Source organism: Amblyraja radiata, chromosome 2, assembly GCF_010909765.2.
Source record: "Amblyraja radiata isolate CabotCenter1 chromosome 2, sAmbRad1.1.pri, whole genome shotgun sequence".
Taxonomy (NCBI): domain Eukaryota; kingdom Metazoa; phylum Chordata; class Chondrichthyes; order Rajiformes; family Rajidae; genus Amblyraja; species Amblyraja radiata.
In genome coordinates, this window is record NC_045957.1 from 117,625,852 (window position 1) to 117,642,439 (window position 16,588).

Here is a 16,588-nt window from a genome sequence, read left to right on the forward strand (position 1 = left end):
ATCCCTTTAGCCACAAGGGCCACATCTAACTCCCTCTTAAATATAGCCAATGAACTAGCCTCAACTACTTTCTGTGGCAGAGAATTCCACAGATTCACCACTCTCTGTGTGAAAAAAAATGTTCTCATCTTGGTCCTAAAAGACTTCCCCCTCATCCTTAAACTGTGACCCCTTGTTCTGTACTTCCCCAACATCGGGAACAATCTTCCTGCATCTAGCCTGCCCAACCCCTTAAGAATTTTGTAAGTTTCTATAAGATCCCCCCTCAATCTTCTAAATTCCAGCGAGTACAAGCCGAGTCTATCCAGTCTTTCTTCATATGAAAGTCCTGCCATCCCAGGAATCAGTCTGGTGAACCTTCTCTGTACTCCCTCTATGGCAAGAATGTCTTTCCTCAGATTAGGAGACCAAATCTGTACGCAATACTCCAGGTGTGGTCTCACCAAGGCCCTGTACAACTTCAGTAGAACCTCCCTGCTCCTGTACTCAAATCCTTTTGCTATTAATGCTGACATACCATTCGCTTTCTTCACTGCCTGCTGCACCTGCATGCCTACTTTCAATGACTGGTGTACCATGACACCCAGGTCTCGTTGCATCTCCCCTTTTCCTAATCGGCTGCCATTCAGATAATAGTCTACTTTCCTGTCCTTGCCACCAAAGTGCATAACCTCACATTTATCCACATTATACTGCATCTGCTTTGCATTTGCCCACTCACCCAACCTATCCAAGTCACCTTGCAGCCTCCTAGCATCCTTCTCACGGTTAACACTGCCCCCCAGCTTCGTGTCATCCGCAAACTTGGAGATGTTGCATTCAATTCCCTCGTCCAAATCATTAATATATATTGTAAATAGCTGGGGTCCCAGCACCGAGCCTTGCGGTACCCCACTAGTCACTGCCTGCCATTCTGAAAAGGACCCGTTAACTCCTACTCGTTGCTTCCTGTCTGCCAGCCAGTTCTTTATCCACATCAGTACTGAACCCCCAATACTGTGTGCTTTAAGTTTGTATACTAATCTCTTATGTGGGACCTTGTCGAAAGCCTTCTGAAAGTCCAGATATAACACATCCACTGGTTCTCCCTTATCCACTCTACTAGTTACATCCTCGAAAAATTCTATAAGATTCGTCAGACATGATTTACCTTTCATAAATCCATGCTGACTTTGTCCAATGATTTCGCCACTTTCCAAATGTGCTGCTATCCCATCTTTAATAACTGACTCTAGCATTTTCCCCACTACCGATGTTAGACTAACTGGTCTGTAATTCCACGTTTTCTCTCTCCCTCCCTTTTTAAAAAGTGGGGTTACATTAGCTACCCTCCAATCCTCAGGAACTACTCCAGAATCTAAAGAGTTTTGGAAAATTATCACAAATGCATCCACTATTTCTGGGGCTACTTCCTTAAGCACTCTGGGATGCAGCCTATCTGGCCCTGGGGATTTATCGGCCTTTAATCCATTCAATTTACCTAACACCACTTCCCGACTAACCTGGATTTCACTCAGTCCCTCCATCCCATTTGACCCGCGATCCCCTGCTATTTCCGGCAGATTATTTATGTCTTTCTTAGTGAAGACAGAACCAAAGTATCAATTGGTCTGCCATGTCCTTGTACACCATGATCAATTCACCTGTTTCTGACTGCAAGGGACCTACATTTGTTTTAACTAATCTTTTTCTCTTCACATATCTATAAAAGCGTTTGCAGTCAGTTTTTATGTTCCCTGCCAGTTTTCTTTCATAATCTATTTTCCCTTTCCTAATTAAGCCCTTTGTCCTCCTCTGCTGGACTCTGAATTTCTCTCAGTCCTCTGGTAGGCTGCTTTTACGTCTCTGATTTTCCTTGTTATCCACGGATGCACTACCTTCCCTGATTTATTCTTTTTCCAAACTGGGATGAACAATTGTTGTTGTTCATCCATGCGGTCTTTAAATGCCTTCCATTGCATATCCACCGCCAACCCTTTAAGAATCAATTGCCAGTCTATCTTGGCCAATTCACGTCTCATACCCTCAAAGTTACCTTTCTTTAAGTTCAGAACCCTTGGTTCTGAATTAACTATGTCCCTCTCCATCTTAATGAAGAACTCAACCATATTATGGTCACTCTTGCCCAAGGGGCCACGCACAACAAGACTGCTAGCTAACCCTTCCTCATTACTCAATACCCAGTCTAGAATAGCCTGCACTCTCGTTGGTTCCAGTACATGTTGGTTTAGAAAACTATTCCGCATACATTCCAAGAAATCCTCTTCCTCAGCACCCCTGCCAATTTGATTCACCCAATCTATATATAACCTTTGATATCCATACTAATCAAGAATCTCTGCCTTAAAAATACCCATTGACTTGGCCTCCACAGCCTTCTGTGGCAATTAATTCCTCAGATTCACCACCCTCTGACTAAAGAAATTCCTCCTCATCTTCCTTCCTAAAGGAACGTCATTTTATTCTGAGGCTACGGCCTCTGGTCCTAGACTCTCCCACTATCCATGTTCTCCAGAAATCCTGAGTTACACCAGCACTCTGTCCTTTTGTGTCTTAACCAGCATCTGCAGTTCCTTGTTTCTATTGCTCTTTGTTGAAATTCTTAGTTATTTTTAAGCTGTTGCTTAGGTCCTGATGATGGTTCTGAGTATGTCATAAGGTCATATGTGAGAGGAGTAGAATTAGCCCTCTAGTCAAAGACTCTCCCACTAGTGGAAACATCCTCTCCACATCCACTCTATCCAGGCCTTTCATTATTCTGTAAGTTTCAATGAGGACCCCCTCAACCTTCTAAACTCCAGCGAGTACAGTCCCAGTGCCGTCAAACGCTCATCATTTGTTAACCCACTCATTCCTTGGATTATTCTTGTAAAACTCCTCTGGACCCTCTCCAGAGCCAGCACGTCCTTCCTCAGATAGGGGGCCCAAAACTGCTTGTCGGCGTAGACTCGGTGGGCTGAAGGGCCTGTCTCCCGCTGAAAGCAAATACTGACAGAAGTGGGGATCTGTAGGATTTGTTCAGATTTTGTGTATAATTCTCTCAGGTCAAGTCAAGAGTCAAGAGTGTTTTATTGTCATGGTTCCCAGATAGAACAACAAAATTCTTACTTGCAGCAGTCTTTGACTAGAGGGCTAATTCTACTCCTTTCACATATGACCTTATGACATACTCAGAACCATCATCAGGACCTAAGCAACAGCTTAAAAATAACTAAGAATATGTAAACATAGTGCACTGTAAACAATAGAATAAACAAGAGAAAATGCTCATTGTGTCCATATCGTCACCTTCGTCTATGACATTTCTTCTCATCTCCTTCCTAAAAGAATGTCCCTTTAATTCTGAGGCTATGACCTCTAGTCCGAGCCTCTACTACAACGGAAACATCCACTCCACATCTTAGGAGGCAGAGATCAGCCATGATTGAATGGCGGAGTAGACTCGATGGGCCGAATTGCCTAATTCTACTCCTTTCTCTTGGGACCTCATTGAAACTTACCGAATAGTGAAAGGCCTGGATAGAGTGGATGTGGAGAGGATGTTTCCACTAGTGGGAGAGTCCAGGACAAGAGGGCCTAATTCTACTCCTATCATATACAACCTTATGACATACTCAGAACCATCATCAGGATCTAAGTAACAGCTTCAAGTCGATGTAGTTCAGAGCTTATTCAAGAACAGGCATGTTCGCTTTGCAACCAAAACCAAACCCTGAGTCCCTTCTGAATGACCATTATCTTCCTTCCCCAGGCATTGCTGTATTACACCAAGGCAGTCCTCGAACCCAATGTCAAGCTCCAGAGAGCAGCTTGTGCAGCCCTGAAATGCATCAACGTAAGTACTGCCTCTCTTTAATGCACAATAATGGAACTGTTCTCCCTTCCACCTTCCCCACCCTGATCCTGTGCGGTAGAAGGTAATCAAGCACCGTCACGGTGGCACAGCGGTAGAGTCGTGACTTACAGCGCTCACAGCGCCAGAGACCCGGGTTCGATCCCCACTACGGGTGCTGTCTGCACAGAGTTTGTACGTTCTCCCCGTGACCTGCGTGGGTTTTTGAACGAGATCTCCGGTTTCTTCACACATTCCAAAGACGTACAGGTTTGTAGGTCAATTGGCTTGGTATAAAATGTAAATTGTCCCCAGTGTGTGTAGGATAGTGTTAGTGTGCTGGGATTACTGGTCGGGAGGGACTCAGTGGGCCGAAGGACCTTTTTCCGCACTGTAACTCTAAACTAAACTAAACTGAACACTCCCAGTCAATATAACTTGTAGGTTATGAAATGGGGTGAGATGCATCAAGCTTGAGGATAGCACTTAGGCTATTTTTTAGGTGATTACAGGTGACTAGGCCATCGCCACATGGTCGCCGATAGTCGCCGCCACTATGGCGGTGAGTAGTCTCCTCAGTCGCCCAAAGAGACGTAGCATCTTTCTGGTCGCCGTTGGATTTTCAACGCTGAAAATTGTTCGTCGACAATGTCGACCGTGGGTTTGACGCCAATGAGCGTAGCTTGACGTAGATGCTGTCGTAGGTTGTCGCCAAGATGGCGTAGGTTGTCGCCAGGTTATGTAGGTTGACGTCGGTGCTGACTTCGGTGAATTCCATTGTCGTGGTCGCCGGCAGTAGCCTAAAAAATCGCCTAAATGGGACAGGCCCATTAGTCCAGTTGCCGGTTTTTCGGCGACCTGCTACGACTATGACAGTCGCCGGCAGTCGCCTAAAAATCACCTAAGTGGGACAGGCCCATCACTGTTTCAGGCTTCAGGGCCCACCACAGCACAGAGTCTGCCTTGTTGAAGGTACATAACGACCTACTGCTCACTGGTGACTCCGGCGACTGTGCAATCCTGCTCCTTCTTGACCTCAGCGCAGCATTTGATACAGTCGACCACACCATCCTAATTGACCGTCTCCGGTACGGGGTTGGTATTGATGGCACTGCCCTGAGCTGGTTCATCTCCTACCTCAAAGGTAGGAGTTTCTCTACTAACATAGGCAACTCTTTCTCCTCCTCAGCTAGCCTTTGCTGCGGGGCTCCACAAGGTTCCATCCTTGGCCCCATTCTCTTCTCCCTGTATATGCTCCCCTTAGGCTAAGTCATTGAAAGGCACGGCATTTCCTTCCATTGCTACGCAGACGATACACAACTCTATCTCCCCCTGAAGCCCAAAAACCAATCAAATCTGCTTAACCTTATCCACTGCCTCGAGGACATAAAGTGTTGGATGGCCCAGAACTTCCTCCAACTAAACGAGAGTAAGTCTGAGGTCATCCTTCTCGGCCCCTCAGACTTAATCAAAATTATAGCAGGCAGCCTTGGAAACCTTACCCCATTACTCAAACCTCACGTCAAAAACCTTGGCGTGATATTTGACTCAGCATTGAAATTTGACAAACAAGTCAAATGTGGTAAAAGCTAGCTTCTTCCAGCTTCGGACGATAACTAAAATAAAACAATTCCTCCAGTTTGATGACCTCGAAAAGATCATCCACACATTTATCTCCCCCCGCCTAGATTACTGCAACTCCCTTCACACTGGCATCAGCCAATCTTCCCTGTCCTGCCTGCAGCCGGTCCAAAACACCACAGCGAGACTCCTGACGGGCACCCGAAAAAGGGACCACATCACCCCGATCCTGGCCTCTCTCCACTGGCTCCCTGTGCGGTTCCGAATATATTTCAAGATCCTACTTTATGTTTACAAAGCCCTTAACGGGCTTGCCCCCACCTACATCAAAAGTCTGCTTACCCACCACACCACCTCCAGGTCCCTCAGATCGGCCGACTTGAGGTTGCTGAACATCCCGCGGTCTAAGCATAAGCTCAGGGACGTCCGCGCCTTTGCGGTTGCAGCTCCTAGACTGTGGAACAGCATCCCTCTTCCCATCAGAACCGCCCCCTCCATCGACTCCTTTAAGTCGAGACTGAAAACTCATCTTTACTCCCAAGCCTTTCTTGACGTCCTCTGAGCGAGGGCTTTATGTATGTAGTGATGTTTGTATTTAATCTATGAACCACTGTTGTTTGTTATACTATTCTTATACCAATGTAAAGCACCTTGGCCAACAAGAGTTGTTTTTTAAATGTGCTATATAAATAAAAGTGACTTGACTTGACTTGACTATTACACTTGGTGAATGGCTCCATCTAGTGCTCTATGTCAGGACTGCAGCCTAAGATCCTTTTAGTTTAGAGGGAGAGTGAAAACAGGCCTTTTGGCCCACTTAGTCCGCGCCGACCAGCGATCACCCGTACACTAGTTCTATACTCCTACACACTGGGAACAATTTACAGAAGCTAATTGGCCTACAAACCTGCACACCTTTGGAGTGTGGGTGGAAACCGGAGCACCTGGAGAAAACCCACATGGTCACAGGGAGAACGGACAAACTCCGTACAGGCAGCACCCGTAGTCAGGATCGGACTCAGGAACAAAGTCTTCCCCTCCGTTCTCAGGCTGCTGAATGGTCCTTCCATAAACTAGAGCACTGTCTGATTTACATCTACCCCATTGTGGACATTGGACTTTGTCTCTGAGTGAGCTGCTACAATGCTGAGAACTGTGTTACATAGATAACATAGAAAATAGGTGCAGGAGGAGGCCATTCGGCCCTTCAAGCCATCACCGCCATTCATTGTGATCATGGCTGATCGTCCCCTATCAATGACCCGTGCCTGCCTTCTCCCCATATCCCTTGACTCCACTAGTCCCTAGAGCTCTATCTAACTCTCTATTAAATCCATCCAGTGACTTGGCCTCCACTGCCCTCTGTGGCAGGGATTTCCATAAATTCACAACTCTCTGGGTGAAAAAGATTTTTCTCACCTCAGTCTTAAATGACCTCCCTTTATTCTAAGACTTTGGCCCCTGGTTCTGGACTCGCCCAACATTGGGAACATTTTTCCTGCATGTAGCTTATCCAGTCCTGGATAGACTCGGCTTGTACTCGCTAGAATTTAGAAGATTGAGGGGGGATCTTATAGAAACTTACAAAATTCTTAAGGGGTTGGACAGGCTAGATGCAGGAAGATTGTTCCCGATGTTGGGGAAGTCCAGAACAAGGGGTCACAGTTTAAGGATAAGGGGGAAATCTTTTAGGACCGAGATAAGAAAAACATTTTTCACACAGAGAGTGGTGAATCTCTGGAATTCTCTGCCACAGAAGGTAGTTGAGGCCAGTTCATTGGCTATATTTAAGAGCGAGTTAGATGTGGCCCTTGTGGCTAAAGGGATCAGGGGGTATGGAGAGAAGGCAGGTACAGGATACTGAGTTGGATGATCAGCCATGATCATATTGAATGGCGGTGCAGGCTTGAAGGGCCAAATGGCCTACTCCTGCACCTTATTTCTATGTTTCTATGTTTCTATTCCAGGGATCAATCTTGTGAACCTACGCTGCACTGCCTCAATCACGTTCTGCACTGTATTTTCACTTGTTTTCATAAGTAGTTTAATCTATTTTATTTGAGTTTAATTTTAAACTTCAGAGATACAGCGCGGAAACAGGCCCCTCAGCCCTTGGAGTCCACGCCAACCAATGATCACCTCGCACACTTACACTATCCTACACACCTGCGACAATTTACAATTTGAGGAACAGTTAGGTACATGGATAGGACAGGTTTGGAGGGATATGGGCCAAATGCAGGCTGGCGGGACCAGTGTAGATGGGACATGTTGGTCGATGTGGGCGAGTTGGACCGAAGGGCCTGTTTCCACGCTGCAAGTCTCTATGACTATATACTATGTAACCCGCTGAGTTACTCCAACACTTTGTGTCTATCTAAACTAAACACTCTGCAATTTCTTGCGGTCTTGGATGGAGCTGTTCCCATGCTGACCGGTTGCATCGTGGCTTGGTTCGGCAATTTGAGCGCCCTGGAGAGGAAAAGACTACAAAAAGTAGTAAACACTGCCCAGTCCATCATCGGCTCTGACCTTCCTTCCATCGAGGGGATTTATCGCAGTCGCTGCCTCAAAAAGGCTGGCAGTATCATCAAAGACCCACACCACCCTGGCCACACACTCATCTCCCTGCTACCTTCAGGTAGAAGGTACAGGAGCCTGAAGACGGCAACAACCAGGTTCAGGAATAGCTACTTCCCCTCAGCCATCAGGCTATTAAACCTGGCTCGGACAAAACTCTGATTATTAGTAACCACTTTCTGTTATTTGCACTACCAGTTTATTTATTCATGTGTGTATATATTTATATCATGGTATATGGACACATTTATCTGTTTTGTAGTAAATGCCTACTATTTTCTGTGTGCTTAAGCAAAGCAAGAATTTCATTGTCCTATACAGGGACACATGACAATAAACTCACTTGAACTTGAACTTGAACTTGATGCATATACAGTATGTTGCATAAATGTAATTTACTGGGTAGGATTGGAGCAGCGGTAGAGTTGCTGCCTCACAGCACCGGCGACCCAGGTTCGATCCTGACTACAGGTGCTTGCTTGTCTGTATGGAGTTTGTACGTTTTCCCATTATCAGTGTTCGTTTGTATTCACTGGAATTTAGAAGGACTAGAGGGGATAGTATAGAAACATAAAATTCTTAAGAGATTGGGCACGGCTAGATGCAGGATAAATAGTTCCCATGTCGGGGAAATGCAGAACCAGGGGGTCACGGTCTAGGAATAAGGGGCGGGTCATTTGGGACTGAGATGAGGGAAAACATTTTCACCCAGAGAGTTGTGAATCTGTGAAATTCTCTGTCACAGAAGGCAGCGGAGGCCAATTCGCTGGATGTATTGAAGAGAGAGTTAGATTTAGCTCTTAGGGCGAACGGAATCAAGGGATATGTGTGGAAAAAAGCAGGAACGGGGTACTGATTTTGAATGATCAGCCATGTTCATATTGAATGGTGGTGCTGGCTTGAAGGGGCGAATGGCCTACTCCTGCACCTATTTTCTATGTTTCTCTGGGTGCTCCGGTTTCCTCCCATACTCCAAAGATGTACAGTTTTGTGGTTAATTAGTTGTATATTGTCCCTAGTGCGTAGGATAGATTTAGTGTACGGGGTGATCGCTGGTAGGCACAGATTCGGTGGGCCGAAGGGCCTGTTTCAACGCTGTACCTGTCCAGGGAGTGTTCAGTGGACTCGTCCGTGATTATGCTGCAGGCCTTTCCGAGGCAGCGTGAAGTGTAAGTGGAGTCGATGGAAGGGAAGTTGGGGTTGGTGTGATGGTCTGGGCTGCGTCCAAAACTCTCTGCAATTTCTTGCGGTCTTGGATGGAGCTGTTCCCAAACCAAGCTGTGATGCGTCCCGATAAAATGCTTCCCACGGTTGCTGAATGTTTTCTAATGCATATTTGATTAACGCAATGGATTCCACTCTGCTTACCAGGCTTATGAAAGTATCGACGTTCTGGTGGGTCTGTGCCGGTCGGAAAAAGATGTCCTACGACAAGCAGCCACTGAATCACTCCTCTCTCTTGGTGAGTATAGTCTCTCCACGAGGAGCGGACTTGATGGGCCGAAGGGCCTGTTTCCACAGTGCATCTCGAAAACCAAATCTAAAATGGACCCTGCCTGACCCTCAAGTAGGAAGGAACTGCAAGGAACTGGTTTAAACTGCAAATACACACAAAATGCTGGAGTAACTCAATGCGACAAGCAGTATCTCTGGCATTAAGGAACGAGTGACATTTCTGGTCGAGACCCTTCTTCAGAATGACCCGAAACGTCAAGCATTCCTCCTCTCCAGCGATGCTGCCTGTCCCGCTGAGTTACTCCAGCATTTTGTGTCTATCTTCGGTGTTAAGCAGCATCTGCGGTTCCTCCCTACTCATTTTGTCTGCTCCACTGTGAAATCTCAGAATAAAAGGATGTACCTTCAGGAAGGAGATGAGGAGGAATTTCTTTAGTCAGAGGGTGGTGAATCTGTGGAATTCATTTGCCACAGACGGCTGTGGAGGCCAAGTCAGTGGTGAATTTAAAGGCGGAGATTGACAGATTCTTGATTAGTAAGGGTGTCAGTTTTGGGGTGAAGAGTCCTGGCCTTCCACTGGGCAAGTTATCTCCTTTCTCAGTTAAAATGCAGTCACTCTGCACCTGCCGTCTGTAATGTATAGAATGAGTCATAGTTTATGGTGAGAAACCAGGAGAACGGGATTGAGAGGGAAAAATAGATCAGCCATGATCGAATAGCAGAGCAGACCAGAGGCGGCACAGTGGTGCAGCGGTAAAGTTGCTGCCTCACAGCGCCAGGGACCCAGGTTCGATCCCGACTACGGGTGCTGTCTGTACGGAGTTTGCATGTTCTCCCCGCGACCTGCGTGGGTTTTCTCCGAGATCTTTAGTTTCCTCCCACACTCCAAAGACGTACAGGTTTGTAGGTTATTTGGCTTGGTATAAATGTGAAATTGTTCGCTAGTGTGTGTCGGATGGTGTTAATGTACGGGGTCCACTGGTGGGTGCGGACCGAAGTGGGCCGAAGGGCCTGTATCCGCGCTGTATCTCTAAACGAAACTATACTACGCTCGGGACCTTTTTTACATATATACCAAGCCAATTCATCTGCAAACCTGTATGTCCTTGGAGTCCGGGAGGAAACCAAAGATCTCAGAGAAAACCAAGGCAGGTCACGGGGAGAACATACAAACAGCGTACAGACAGCACCCGTAGTCAGGTGTGCGTGGACTATTTTCTAAATGGGGAGAGGATCCAGAATCGGAGGAGGAAAGGGACTTGGGAGTGCCGGTGTGGAATTCCCTAAACCTCCAAACTAGACAAAAACTGAAACTCTAAACTAAGCTCAAACTAAACGGACCAACCATCCTCACGTTCCGTGTTGCTTCCCAGGTGAAGACGGGCGCTTGGCCTACGAGCAGCTGGACAAAGACCCTCAGGAAATCGTGCAGCTGGCGGGACGGCGGGGAAATGCGGTCAGCACCGCCTTCTGACAGCGAAGCCCCTGCCACGCACCGCGGAATTACGGACTACGGTGGGCAGCTCCGCTAACTGCCCCATGCTGAAGGCTGTGGCACGGTGGCACATGGACAAGATCCAAGAAAGCACACCCTTGTGACCACAAGATGGCAGCCGACCCACGCGGCCGTTTGGTTCAATGGTTATTTATTGTCTCATCATGTCACATCAGTGGTAGGAGCAGAATTAGGCCATTCGGCCCATCGAGTATACCCCGCCACTCAATCATGGTTGATCTATCTCTCATTCCCCTGCGTGCTCCCCACAACTCCTGACACCCGTACTGATCAAGAATCTATCTGAAGAAGGGTTTCGGCCCGAAACGTTGCCTATTTCCTTCGCTCCATAGATGCTGCTGCACCCGCTGAGTTTCTCCAGCATTTTTGTGTACCTTCGATTTTCCAGCATCTGCAGTTCCTTCTAAAACACAAGAATCTATCTATCTCTGCCTTAAAAATATCCATTGACGGCCTCCACAGCCTTCTGTGGCAAAGAATTTCACAGAATAATCATCCTTTGACTAAAGAAATTCCTCCTCATCTCCTTCCAAAAGGAAGTCCTTTAATTCTGAAGCTGTGACCTCTAGTCCGAGACGCTCCTCCACTCTCCATCCTCTTTGTGTCCCAGCGATGCCTCCTGCAGCCGATCTTGAAGACGCTGGAGGCATTACTCCGGTTTTCTCTCCTACCAGCCCGTGCCCTCCACGCCCAATGTCTCTATCGTGCTAGCCACAGAAGCCGAACTACAATCACACATTACAATCGCTCCACCCTCTTAAATCTCTACTCCTGCAGCAACATCTATACACTGTGGAAGACTCGATGGTAATCATGTATTAGAGCCATAAAGTGATACAGGGTGGAAACAGGCCCTTCAGCCCAACTTGCCCACACCGGCCAACATGTCCCAGCTGCACTAGTCCCACTTGCCCACGTTTGGCCCAAGTCCCTCCAAACCTGTCCTATCCATGTACCTGTTTAAGAAGGAACTGCAGATGCTGGAATATCGAAGGTAGACAAAAATGCTAGAGAAACTCAGTGGGTGAGGCAGCATCTATGGAGCGAAGGAAATAGGCAACATTTCAGCCCGAAACGTTGCCTATTTCCTTCGCTCCATAGATGCTGCCTCACCCGCAGAGTTTCTCCAGCATTTTTGTCTAGTATCCATGTACCTGCCCTATGGGATAGTCCCAGCCTCAACTACCTCCTCCGTCAGCTCGTTCCATACACCCACCACCCTCTGTGTGAAAAATTTACCCCTTTATAATTCCTGTTAAATCTTTTCCGGTAATCTTAAACCTATATCCTCTGATCCTCGACTCTGGGTAACAGACTCTGCGCGTCTACCCGATCGAGTCTTCTCATGATCTTATACATGCCTTTCCGCTGGCTGGTTAGCACCCAACAAAAAAAGCTTTTCTCTGTACCTCGGTACAGGTGACAATAAACGAAGCGATAACTGTAGCCCAAGCAGAAACCGTCCACGTCGCTCACCACCCAAAGAGCAAGCAAACAAATCGACAAGAGAGAGCCATTTTATTCAAAACTTTTTTTTTAACCAAAGTTAATCATGTTCTACAGAAATCATTTTATTCCGTGTCAATTTATTTAGAGTCCTGTTTTGACTTTTGAATTTCCACTTTGCTCTTTATGTTGGAGAACACACTGGTAATTATTTGTTTATTTTTATTCGCACGTGTCTGAGATTGGTTATCAGGGTATTGATTGTACATAATACGATTCTCGTTTATGCATTCTTAGTTTCTATTGTTTAGCTTACTGGCTTCCCACAGCTACAATTTGGTTGAACGTTGAGTCATACAGTGTGGAAACAGGCCCTTCGGCCCAACTTGCCCACACCGGCCAACATGCCCCATCTACACTAGTCCCACCTGCCTGCGTTTGGCCCATATCCCTCCAAACCAATCCTTCAATTGAGTTATTTTTAGTTGAGTGCGGCACGGTGGCGCAGCGTTAGGTTGCTGCCTAATGGGCCTGTCCCACTTAGGCAACTCTTTAGGCAACTGCCAGGGACTTGTTTTAATGGAATTCACCTACGACACCTGGCGACAACCTACAACACCTACGCCAACCTAGGACAGCAAAAATGGTCGCCACTGTCGCCGAAAGAATTTCAACATGGTGACAGAGACCCAGGTTCGATCCTGACTACAGGTGCTGTCTGTACGGAGTCTGTACATTCTGCCTGTGACTGCGTGGGTTCTCATAAGTTCATAAGTGTTAGGAGCAGAATTCGGCTATTCGGTCAATCATGTCTACTCCGCCATTCAATCATGGCTGATCTGTCTCTCCCTCTGAAACCCATTCTCTTGCCTTCACCCCATAACCCCCGACACCCGTACTGATCGAGAATCTATCAATCTCCACCTTAAACATATCCATTGACGGCCTCCACAGCCTTCTTTGGCAATAAATTGCATTGGTTTCCTCCGGGTGCTCCGGTTTCCTCCCGCATCCCAAAGACGTGCAGGTTTGTAGGTTAATTGGCATCTGTAAAATTGTCCTCTCGTGTGTAGGATAGAACGATGTGAAGGGGATGAATGGCCGGCGTGGAATCCGTGAGCCGAATGCCCTGTTTCCAAGCAGTATCTCTAAACTAATTCAAAGAATGGGTCGACTGGGCTTGTATTCACTCGAATTCAGAAGGATGAGAGGGTATCTTATAGGAACATAAAATTCTTAAGGAATTGGACAGGCTAGATGCAGGAAAAATGTTCCCGATGTTGAGGTAATCCAGAACCAGGGGTCACAGTTTAAGAATAAGGGGGTAGGCCATTTAGGACTGAGATGAGGAAAAACTTTTTCACCCAGGGAGTTGTGAATCTGTGGAATTCTCAGCCACATCACTGGATGTTTTCAAGAGAGTTAGATTTAGCTCTTAGGGCTAACGGAATCAAGGTATATGGGGAGAAAACAGGAACGGGGTACTGTTTTTGGATGATCAGCCATGATCATATTGAATGGTGTTGCTGGCTCGAAGGGACGAATGGCCTACACCTGCACTTATTTTCTATGTTTCTCAGGATATGACGCTGATCATATGATCAGATACACAGTTTGTTGAAAGTGCCGCCACAGGTAGATAATGTGGTCAAAAGGACACATTGGCCTTCCTCAGTCAGAGTCGCCCCGAAACGTCACCCATTCCTTCTCTCCTGAGATGCTGCCTGTCCTGCTGAGTTACTCCAGGTTTTTGTGTCTATATTGAGTATAGAAGTTGGGAGGTCATGTTACAGTTGTATCAGACTGTGGAATTCTCTGCCTCAGAGGGCGGTGGAGGCAGGTTCTCTGGATGCTTTCAAGGGCGAGTTAGATAGGGCTCTTAAAAATAGCGAAGTCAGGGGATATAGGGAGAAGGCAGGAACGGGGTACTGATTGGGGATGATCAGCCATGATCACATTGAATGGCGGTGCTGGCTCGAAGGGCCGAATGGCCTACTCCTGCACCTATTGTCTATTGTCTAAGATGTTAATGAGGCTGCATTTAGAGTATTGTGTTCAGTTTTGGACACCATGTTATAGGAATGTTGTTGTCATGCTGGAAAGGGTGCAGAGAAGATTTACGAGGATGTTCCAGCTTGACAATAGACAATGGATGCAGGAATAGGCCATTCGGCCCTTTGAGCCAGCACTGCTCGAAGGGCCGATTGTCTGGGCCATAGTGAGAGGTTGAGAAGGCTGGGATTCTCTTGCTTGGAGCACAGGATGATGAGGGGGTGATCTTATAGAGGTGTACAAAATCATAAGAGCAATAGATCATGTGGAGATCATAGAGTCTCTTGCTCAGAGTAGGGGAATTGAGAACCAGAGGTTTAAGGTGAGGGGGAAAATATTTAAGAATCTGAGATTTAAGAACCTTTTCAAGCAAAGGGTGGTTGGTGTATGGTACGAGCTGCCAGAGGGGGTAGTTAAGGCAGGTACAATGAAGAAACATTTAGACCGGTACATGGATAGGACAGGTTTAGAAGGATATGGGCTAAATGCAAGTAGGTGGAACTAGTGTAGATGGAGCATTTTGGTCAGTGTGGGCAAGTTGGGCCGAAGGGCCTGTTTCCATGCTGTAAGACAACATGTGGCTATGTGATTTGTTTCAGTTCCACGTTTTAATTCCCTGTCCTTTAGGCCATGTTCTTTCTCTGCCAGTAAAAGGGCATTTAGAACTGGGAGTTATGGGCCTGTCCCATTTAGTCGTTTTTTTAGGCGACCACAGGCGACTAGGCCGAGGCCACATGGTTGCCGGGGTGTCACCCGTATGGTCGTGAGAAGTCTCCTCAGTCGCCCAAAGAATCGTAGCGTTTTTCTGGCCGCCGCTGGATTTTGAACTTTTCGGCGACAGTCGGTTTGACGCCAATGAGCGTAGCTTGACATCGCCTGATGTAGGTGCTGTCGTAGGTTGTCGCCAGGATGACGTAGGTTGTCGCTGGTGCTGACTTCGGTGAATTCCATTGGCGACTACCTACGTCAACCTACGTCAACCGGCGACAGGTACCGGCGACTGAATTGTCTTAAGATGTCTTTGGTTGTCGCCGACAGGGTCGTAGCTTGTCGCGGGTGGACGTAGGTTGTCGTAGATGTGGTCGTAGGTGGACGTCCTAATAGGCCGCCGGTTGTCGGTAGTTTCCCGTAGCTTGACGTCGCGACTAGGTGGTAGGTTGTTGTAGACATTGTCATTGGGGGGGGGGGGGGGTCCAGCCGCCGTTTTTTCGGCGACCTGCTACGACTATGACAGTCGCTGGCAGTCACCGCAAAAATCCCCTAAGTGGGACAGGCCCATTAGAATACTACACTTTAGCATTGACAGTGTGAGATTGGGTACACAATGTTATGATGCAGGGTTACCTGTGGAATATCAAATTGACAGTAAACAGAGGAGTACATGGTCCATGAATGAACAGGAACAGTGATTCAAGAGGGATTGCTGCAACTCGAATAATCTATTGTGTAATTTAAGTAAGCTTTGATTTCTTTGCCTTATCTTTTGGAAGTAAAAGCTGAAAATGTTTTTTTTTGTGTGTACTTTAATGGCGATTTTTAAAATAAACTTTAAAATATGCATTTTCTTATCATTACTGATGCCTCTGCACCTATTCCAGGAACATATTATTATGACTATTATTATGAAATTATTATGGGTAACAAGGAAATGGCAGAAGAGTTGAACAGGTACTTCGGGTCTGTCTTCACTAAGGAAGACACAAACAATCTCCCAGATGTACTGGAGGACAGAGGATCTAAGGGGGTAGAGGAACTGAAAGGCATTTTCATTTGGCGAGAAATAGTATTGGGTAGGCTAATGGGACTGAAGGATGATAAATCCCCTGGGCCTGATGGTCTGCATCCCAGGGTCCTCAGGGAGGTGGCTCTAGAAATAGTGGACGCATTGATGATCATTTTCCAATGTTCAATAGATTCAGGATCAGTTCCTGTGGATTGGAGGATAGCTAATGTTATCCCACTTTTCAAGAAAGGAGCGAGAGAGAAAACGGGGAATTACAGACCAGTTAGCCTGACTTCGGTGGTGGGGAAGATGCTGGAGTCAATTATTAAAGAGGTAATAATGGGGCATTTGGATAGCAGTAAAAGGATTAGTCCAAGTCAGCATGGATTTATGAAAGGGAAAT

The 16,588-nt window shown here is 46.7% G+C and overlaps 1 protein-coding gene across 6 annotated transcripts in view; it reads left to right on the plus strand.

The window, feature by feature from the left end:
- The window catches only part of ripor2 (RHO family interacting cell polarization regulator 2), a 174,341-nt gene extending 163,121 nt beyond the window's left edge, over window positions 1–11,220 (plus strand). For all 6 annotated transcript variants that reach the window (XM_033014198.1, XM_033014206.1, XM_033014223.1 and 3 more), the window contains 3 exons: window positions 3,752–3,835; window positions 9,365–9,455; window positions 10,822–11,220. In XM_033014198.1, the coding sequence (XP_032870089.1) occupies window positions 3,752–3,835; window positions 9,365–9,455; window positions 10,822–10,922 (276 nt within the window). In that variant the 3' untranslated portion in view covers window positions 10,923–11,220. The remainder of the gene's footprint in view (window positions 1–3,751; window positions 3,836–9,364; window positions 9,456–10,821) is intronic.
- The last annotated feature ends 5,368 nt before the right edge of the window (window positions 11,221–16,588 follow it).